This window comes from Lithobates pipiens, unplaced genomic scaffold (assembly GCF_037356315.1).
Source record: "Lithobates pipiens isolate NorthernLeopardFrog02 unplaced genomic scaffold, aLitPip1_a1.2 Scaffold_1, whole genome shotgun sequence".
Taxonomy (NCBI): domain Eukaryota; kingdom Metazoa; phylum Chordata; class Amphibia; order Anura; family Ranidae; genus Lithobates; species Lithobates pipiens.
The window spans coordinates 95,627,644-95,637,474 of NW_027507685.1; the positions used below are offsets into that span (position 1 = coordinate 95,627,644).

General features: G+C 43.9%; 1 protein-coding gene across 1 annotated transcript; it reads left to right on the forward strand.

Annotated features, from left to right (window-relative positions):
• The first annotated feature begins 1,366 nt into the window (after positions 1–1,366).
• Positions 1,367–9,436, forward strand: TMEM35A (transmembrane protein 35A). The gene is made up of 2 exons (XM_077465190.1): positions 1,367–1,658; positions 8,742–9,436. Exons 1-2 carry the CDS (start codon positions 1,539–1,541, stop codon positions 9,105–9,107), a joined length of 486 nt encoding a protein of 161 aa, XP_077321316.1. The 5' UTR covers positions 1,367–1,538; the 3' UTR covers positions 9,108–9,436.
• The last annotated feature ends 395 nt before the right edge of the window (positions 9,437–9,831 follow it).

Below are 9,831 nucleotides of genomic sequence, written 5' to 3' on the forward strand. Positions count from 1 at the left end.
TGCTCAAGCTGTCTTGCATACACACGGTCACACAAAATTCCGACCGTCAGGAACGCGATGACTTATGACGGGACTAGAAAAAGGAAGTTCAATAGCCAGTAGCCAATAGCTTCCGTCTTGTAGTTGAATCTGAGCATGCGTGAGTTTTTGCACGTCGGAATTGCATACACACGATCAGAACTTTTTCCATCTGAAAAATTGAGAACATGCTCTCAATCTTTTGCTGGCGGAAATTCGGCCAGCAAAATTACGATGGAGCATACACACAGTCTTATTTTCAGACGAAAAGCTCTCATCTGTCTTTTGCTTGGCGAAATTTTGATTGTGCGTACGTGGCATTAGAGTCTACAAAAGACTTGAGACTGGGGCGGAGGTTCACTTTTCAGCAAGACAACGGCCCTAAACATACAGCCAGAGCTACAATAGAATGGTTTAGACCAAAGCATATTCCTGTGTTAGAATGGCCCAGTCACAGTCCAGACCTAAATCCAATTGAGAATCTGTGGCAAGATTTGAAAATTGCTGTTCACAGACGCTCTCCATCCAATCTGACAGAGCTTGAGATATTTTGCAAAGAAGAAGAACGGGCAGAAATGTCCCTCTCTAGATGTGCAAAGCTGGTAGAGACATCCCCAAAAATACTTGCAGCTGTAATTGCAGAGAAAGGGGGTTCTACAAAGTATTGACTCCGGGGGGGGGCGCCATACAAATGCACACCACACTTTTCACAGATTTTTTTGTAAAACATTTTGAAATCCATTTATCATTTTCCTTCCACTTCACAATTATGTGACACTTTATGTTGGTCTATCAAATGAAATCCCAATAAAATACATTTAAGTTTTTGGTTGTAACATGACAAGATGTGGAGAAATTCAAGGGGTATGAATACTTTTCAAGGCACTGTATATGTGTATATATATATATATATATATATATATATATATATATATAAATGTTGCTTTTTACATTTTTTAGGGGGAAATTTACATACATACAATGAGAATGTATTCTTTCCCAAATTTAACTTTCACATCCAATCTATGCATTGCAGCTAGACACAACAGAGACAACCTTCTAAGTAAGATAAAAAGATAACAGTTTCCTTGGTAACATATTCCTAGTATGCCATTTTGTTAACATAAAGTATCAAGTAGACAATAATCATGCAGTATATTTTATACATTTTAACTTATTTTTGTGTGAATGTTATTGTTATTTGATAACCTAATATGAGCATATTATTTTCTTTTATGTTTTTTTTTTTTTTTTTTTACGTTCTTATACTATTTATTTCTCGTCTTCCATCACTTCCTCTTTTTTACCGTAGGTTTCTGCAGTGCGATGGCCATTCGGAAAAGATGGTTCAAAAGGCAGTACTTGTTACCAGGCAGTCACCGCTGAGAAGCCTTTTAGGACCACGCGGCTTCCTAGAAAATGAATCTGGAGCACGCAGGCGCTCGTCATTATAAAATCAGAGCCTGTTACCAGCGGGGGCCATTGACTGTGAACAGGCAAAATAGGTGAGACCCGACCCCATGGCTTCCCCGCGTACAATCACCATTGTCTCCCTTTCAGTGGCTCTTGGCCTATTCTTCGTTTTCATGGGAATGACTAAACTGACCCCCAGGCTCAGTAAGGATGCCTACAATGAGATGGTAAGGAAGAGCAGACAATGGGAAAGGCTAGGGAAAGTGCAAGGATGTAGAGGGAACACAACGTTTTTTTTTAAAGGGTGGGAAAAAAATAAATGAAGATTTGGAAAAAAAAACAACAAAAAAAAATTGGTAATGAAGTAATTTGTCATTTCATGCAGGGTATTTTTTAATAACATTTAACATTTCTATGCTGTTGTGCTCTACCTACAATTCCTATGGTTTGTTCTTCCATAGCATATAGAGCACGGGATGCATCTTCAGGACCTAAAGTGTTCGCATTTTGTACTCTGCATTGTATATTACTTCATTTATTTATTTTTGCAATAGATTTTATTTTATTTTTTTACAATGTTTCTTTCCTCTTCCTATCATCTCAATATTCTATAACACATATCAGATATTATATAAAATCATATTATAAATAAAAATATTATATTATAAAATATATAAAAAAAAAGGTTTTAAAATGTAAAGGTTTAAATAATGGGTCAATCTAAAATGTGGAGCATTAATGACTGTGATTTTATTCAGATTATTAATATGTACTTTATATATAAAAAAAAAAAAAAAAATGTCTGACTTATCATGAAAATAGATTTCTGGCCATTGCCCGTAGATACTGTACGCAATAGATTGTAATGCACAACCGAACGCCCCCCCCCCCTGTCCCCGTTTCTTCCGGTCTCATGGTTATTGTGGGATTTCTCTTTCAATAAGAAGAGGAGCAATAACCCTTAATGGATTAGCACATGAGCCTACAGGGATCAGTTAACTGTGAAGAATATAGTGTGTGTGTGTAGATATATATATATATATTTTTTTTATATGTGTGTATATATGTGTGTGTGTATGTATGTATGTATGTATGTATATGTATGTATGTGTGTATATATATATATATATATATATATATATATATATATATATATATTTTTTTTTTTGCTGTGCCACCTCTTCTTTTTTTCAGGGTTCTGTATAAAAATAATAAAATGATGAGAGGCTGAAAATGAGTGCAGCGTCAAATTCTGGGTATTTTAATGCGCTGTGGAGGCTGCAGGTGCCACCCCCAGATAGCAAGCAATTTGTGCTGCAAGTTTGAAAACGACTTGCTAAGCTATTGCTTCGCATCTTTGTTTGTACAATTGCAGCAAGTCCGCATTGCGTGACTCCAGATCAACTTTCTTTGAAAAAGTTCTGGTTCAGTTATGTTGTGCGATAGTCATCCCTAGTCATGGTCCCTGTGGCTGAAAATGTAATGCTGTAGAGCAGGGGTCTTCAAACTGTGGCCCTTTGCTTGCCTTTATCCGGCCCTCAGGGCACTACCCCCCCCCCCCCCCCACTGATACCAGCAATGGGGCACTATCCCCCCCCCACTGATACCAGCAATGGGGCACTATCCCCCCCCCACTGATACCAGCAATGGGGCACTATCCCCCCCCACTGATACCAGCAATGGGGCACTATCCCCCCCCCCACTGATACCAGCAATGGGGCACTATCCCCCCCCCCCCACTGATACCAGCAATGGGGCACTATCCCTCCCACTGATACCAGCAATGGGGCAGTATCCATCCCACTGATACCATCAATGGGGCACTTCCCCCCCCACTGATACCCCATCAATGGGCCACTATCCCCCCACTGATACCAGCAATGGGGCACTATCCCCCCCACTGATACCAGCAATGGGGCACTATCCCCCCCCACTGATACCAGCAATGGGGCACTATCCCCCCCCACTGATACCAGCAATGGGGCACTACCTCCCCCCCACTGATACCAGCAATGGGGCACTACCTCCCCCCCACTGATACCAGCAATGGGGCACTACACCCCCCCCCCACTGATACCAGCAATGGGGCACTACACCCCCCCACCGATACCAGCAATGGGGCACTACCTCCCCCCCACTGATACCAGCAACGGGGGCACTACCCCCCCCACTGATACCAGCAACGGGGCACTATCCCTCCCACTGATACCAGCAACGGGGCACTATCCCTCCCACTGATACCAGCAACGGGGCACTATCCCTCCCACTGATACCAGCAACGGGGCACTATCCCTCCCACTGATACCAGCAACGGGGCACTATCCCTCCCACTGATACCAACAACGGGGCACTATCCCTCCCACTGATACCATCAACGGGGCACTATCCCTCCCACTGATACCATCAACGGGGCACTATCCCTCCCACTGATACCATCAACGGGGCACTATCCCCATCACTGATACCCTCAATTGGGCACTATCCCTCCTACTGATACCAGCAATGGGGCACTCCCACTGATACCAGCAATGGGGCACTCCCACTGATACCAGCAATGGGGCACTCCCACTGATACCAGCAATGGGGCACTATCCCTCCCACTGATACCAGCAATGGGGCACTCCCACTGATACCAGAAATGGGACACAATCCCTCCCAATGACACCAATAATGGGGCACTATGCCTCCAATACCAGTGACAGGGCACTATTCCCACTCCTACTGACCAGAGTTGCTATGCCTTTTTTCTTTTTTAATCCCACTGGGCACAAAGCCAGAAGCATTGTTTACACCCACTGATTCTGGGCATTTGCTACTCTCAGGGGGACCACAGTCTGGCCCCCCCTAACGTCTGAAGGACAATAGTCTGGCCCTTTGTTTAGAAAGTTTGGACACTGCTGTAGATTTGCAGAGCTCTTGCTGTAGACTTACCACTGCAACTTTGCTCTTGCCAGGGACTTGCCCCTCAAATTTGCTACAAGTTATAAAAGTGACAACTAGAACTTGTGCTTCAAGTGCTCTGCAAGTGTGTACCTTGTTGGTGAAAACGTGCAGCAGGTTAACAAGACTTATGCCATATACATGCAGTCGGACATTCCGATGACAAAATCCATTGGATTTTTTCCAACTGATTTTGGCCAAAACTTGTCTTGCATACAAACGTTCGCACAAAGTTGTCGGAAAATCCGATCGTTCAGACCACAGTCCGGCCCCCGTGAAGTCTAAAGGATAGTAAACTAGCTCTTTGTTTAGAAAGTTTGTAGACCCCTGATCTAAACGGTTATATGTCCATCTATAGTTTGCTAAATAAATTACTGTTTATACCTGCTAATCTCCTCTAGACTCTTTCAGCCACTTCCTGTGTGCATCAACTCACTCACTCCAGGGACAGCTGGACATTATTGCATTGGAATGACTTCCTAGTGGTGACAATAGTGCAATCTGTGTCAGCATGGCTGCTTGTAGTCTCCATGAGGGGCACATATACAGTATCTAACAAAAGTGAGTACACCCCGCACATTTTTGTAAATATTTACTTCTATCTTTTCATGTAACAACACTGAAGAAATGACACTTGTCTACAATGTAAAATAGTGAGTGTACAGCTTGTATAACAGTGTAAATTTGCTGCCCCCTGAAAATAACTAAACACATCGCCAATAATGTCTAAACCACTGGCAACAAAAGTGAGTACACTCCTAAGTGAAAATGTCCAAATTGGGCCAAAAGTGTCAATATTTTGTGTTGCCACCATTATTTTCCAGCACTGCTTTAACCCTCTTGGGCATGGAGTTCACCAGAGCTTCACAGGTTGCCTCTGAAGTCCTCTTCCACTCCTCCATGGCAACATCACAGAGCTGGTGGGTGTTAGAGACCTTGCGCTCCTCCACCTTCCGTTTGAGGATACCCCACAGATGCTCAGTAGGGTTTAGGTCTGGGGACATGCTTGGCCAGTCCATCACCTTTACCCTCAGCTTCTCTAGCAAGGCAGTGGCCATCTTGGAGGGGAGTTTGGGGTCGTTATGTTGGAATACTGCCCTGCGGCCCAGTCTCTGAAGGCAGGGGATCATGCTCTGCTTCAGTATGTCACAGTACATGTTGGCATTCATGGTTCCCTCAATGAACTGTAGCTCCCCAGTGCCGGCAGCACTCATGCAGCCCCAGACCATGACACTCCCACCACCATGCTTGACTGTAGGCAAGACACACTTGTCTTTGTACTCCTCACCTGGTTGCCGCCACACACGCTGGACACCATCTGAACCAAATAAGTTTATCTTGGTCTCATCGGACCACAGAACATGGTTCCACTAATCCATGTCCTTAGTCTGCTTGTCTTCAGAAAACTGTTTGTGGGCTTTCTTGTGCATCATCTTTGGAAGAGGCTTCCTTCTGGGACGGCAGCCATGCAGACCAATTTGATGCAGTGTGCAATGTATGGTCTCAGCACTGACAGGCTGACCCCCCACCCCTACAACCTCTGCAGCAATGCTGGCAGCACTCATACGTCTATTTCCCAAAAACAACCTCTGGATATGACGCTGAGCACGTGACCTCAACTTTTCTGGTCGACCATGGCGAAGCCTGTTCTGAGGGGAACCTGTCTTGTTAAACCGCTGTATGGTCTTGGCCACCGTGCTGCAGCTCAGTTTCAGGGTCTTGGCAATCTTCTTATAGCCTGGGCCATCTTTATGTAGAGCAACAATTCTTTTTTTCAGATCCTCAGAGTTCTTTGCCATGAGGTTCCATGTTGAACTTCCAGTGGCCAGTATGAGAGAGTGAGAGCGAGAACACCAAATTTAACACACCTGCTCCCCATTCACACCTAGGACCTTGTAAGACTAACGAGTCATATGACACTGAGGAGGGAAAATGGTTAATTGGGCCCCATTTGGTCATTTTCACTTTTGTTGCCAGTGGTTTAGACATTAATAGCTGTGTGTTGGGTTATTTTGAACGGACAGCAAATTTACACTGTTATACAAGCTGTACACTCACTACTTTACATTGTAGACCAGTGTCATTTCTTGTGTTGTCACATGAAAAGATAGATTAAAATATTTAAAGAATGTGAGGGGTGTACTCACTTTTGTGAGATACTGTATATCTGGGTGACAACGCAGGAACACAGTTGGGATCCAGTTGTCACTCTTTAGCGCACTCTTTCATAACCAGGGTTCAACATCAGCCAAAAGTTGCTAGGGGTTCCCTGAGGAAGAAGTAGTGTCTGCTGGCTCGTTGAAAGGTGGGGCTATATTGCATTTGACAGGCAATTAGGAGGCAATATGTCACTACCTCACCACCTGCTTTAACCGTCAAGCGTGCATTACATGCAGTTCCAGCATGGGCCCCACACACTGGACATGACCCTTAATTTTTGCTGTGGCATAGATCCAGCTCTTGATGACTGCATTATCTATTTTATTTTATTTTTTATAAGGCCCCTTTCACACGGGGCAGGTCCATTGTGACAGACTCGGCTTGCTCAGCGGGGATCGATCTGCTGATCCCCGCTGAGCAGGTGGTTGACAGGTCCGTCTCTGCTCACTGTGCAGAGACGGACCTGTCAGAGCCCCGCTCTCCTCTATGGGGAGATCAGATGAAAACGAACCGCCTGTCCATTTTCATCCAATCTGCCAGACGGACGGAAAATAGGACCACCATCCATTTGGATAGCAGCGGACCTGTCACCGCTGACATCCATCGCTCCATAAAGGTGAATGGATTGTCCGATCAGATCCGCCTGAAAAATGCAGAGGCGGACCTGATTGGACAGCCTGTGCAAAAGGAGATTAAGATCTTTTTATTGTCAATTTTCATAAGCGCTTACAAAAATACTAACGCCCACGCAGGGGCTAACCTTGGCATACCTAAAAGCAATGTAAAGGGCATTCTTCTCACCGACCACTAATGTAAGAAGCATTCTTCCCACTGATCTCTAATGTAAGGGACATTCTACCCACTGACCTCCAACGTAAGAAACATTCTTCTCACTGACCTCCGATGTAAGGAGCATTCTTTCCACTGACCTCCAATGTAAGGAGCGTTCTTCTCACCAACTACCAATTTAAGGAGCATTCTTCCCACTGACCTCCAATGTAAGGGACATTCTTCTCACTGACCACCAATGTAAGGAACATTCTTCTCACTAACTCCCAATGAAAGGAGCATTCTTCCATCTAACCACTAATGTAAGGAACATTTTTCTCACCGACCCCCAATGTAAGGCGCATTCTTCTCACTGACCACCAATGTGAGGATAATTCTTCACACTAACCACAAATGTGAAGAGTATTCTTCTCGCTGACCACCATGCTAATAATCAGAAAACTATAGATGTAGTGATTATTGTCAGAAGTTTCTTGAAACCAGAAAGTAATTTCAAGGGTTCCTCCATGTTAAAAAAAGGTTGAGAAAGGCTACTATAGCTGAAAGTGGAACTTTAGGGCAGGATCACCAGAGCTTATTTTAAATAAAGCTGCATATATACAAGAGAACTCCAGGTATGGATATTTTTTACATAGTTACACTGATCAAGCTTGGACCAATGTAACTATGTATATACCAGAGGAATCCCTCAAGATGCTGGAAATCACGGTAGTAGATATTGCTACCAAACCGCTGCTCCGGTGATCTCCACCTGCTTCTGGGTCACGCTCCGAGCTGCTGCCCTGCTGCATTCTGAATGTAGGAGGTCAGTCGTTGGGTGTGGGCACCATTCAGAGAATACTTTGCATTTTCTCAATGAATTAAAAAATATTTTCTGATCAGACGAGGTGAAGAGCATTACGTCACGTGAGAAAATGCAAAGCGGACTCTGAATGGCGTCTGTGGCCAGAGGCCAATCTTCTGCTTTCAGAGTGCACCAGGGAAGCTGCTCGGCACAGGACCCAGAAGCTAGAGGAGGTAATTGTAGTAGCGGTGTATACTACAGTGATTTCCAGCTTCTAGAGCAGTGGTCTTGAAACTGGCCTGGTGTGGCCTATGTTTGCCTTTATCTGGCCCTGGGGACACTATTCCATCCATTGAATCCAACAATGAGGAACTATCCCTCCCAATGACACTAATGATTGGGCACAATTCCTACAACTGACACCCATGGAGAACTATATCTTTGGAAATCTCCATTCTAGAGGGATTCCACTGGTATGATATATGCATAGTTACTTTGATCCAAGCTGGAATTCTCCTTTAATAAGACTGAACATAACTTTTTAAAATACATGAGCATGTTGAAGTTTTGAGATTTTAGTGGCTGGGTTTCCATCGACCTTAATTATAGCTCAGTTTCCCCTCTCTGTTTTCTCTAGAGGAGGGCATATAAAAGTTACTTGAAGGCTCTACCAGGACTCAAGAAGCTTGGCATCTCTTCCGTGATTATGCGAAAGACCATTGGATCCTTAGAGCTCGCTTGTGGAATTGTCCTCACTTTGGTTCCTGGGCGACCCAGAGACGTGGCTAACTTCATCCTTCTGCTTTTGGTACTAATTGTCCTGTTTTTCCACCAGCTTGTTGGAGATCCACTAAAACGTTATGCACATGCACTGGTCTTCGGCATTCTTCTCACCTGCCGTTTGCTCGTTACACGTCAGCCAGAAGAGGAACCTCATGAAAGAAAAGCATTACATAGAGGCAATGGTGCCAGCTCTCAAGACAGCAAGCTGAAGGTGTCTTAAAACTTTTGCCAAGGATTCCTTAGCATTGATTAACATTGTTAACTGCTCTAAGCATTCACAGTCCTGTAGAAATACAGGTATAATACCTATTTTTTTTTTTAGTACATATTTTTAGCATCATTGCATGTGTACTTGTGGACAGAGAGCAATATCTATATTGTTGATATGTAAAATACCTCAGCAAAGTCTCTAGGAAAAAAAATGAATGGGACATCCAACATATCTGCGATAACCCTTATAATGCACATTTTTATTTTGTACAATTTGTTTATTTAGTTACATAGTTACATAGTTAAGGTTGAATAAAGACACCAGTCTATCCAGTTCAACCTGAGTGAGTGTCTACAATTGTCCCTATCCCTGTACATTGCACACTTGCATCGGTCCCTACCCTCAAGGAGCCCACAATCCAAGGTCCCCACTCTAGGTCCCCACTAGGGTCAATTTTGGACCGAAGCCAATTAACCTACCTGCATGTCTTTGGAGTGTAGGAGGAAACCGGAGTACCCAGAGGAAACCCTCGCAGGCACAGGGAGAACATGCAAACTCCAGGCAGTATGTGTTTTGGTTGGGATTCGAACCAGCGACCCCTTTTACTGCTAGGTGAGAGTGCTAATCACTACACCACTGTAGTACCACTGTATTTATAAGCTATAAGTTTAAAGTCCTACTTAATATATATACAGCTTACGAACGAAAAATAAAGTCCTCCAAAACCATCTAC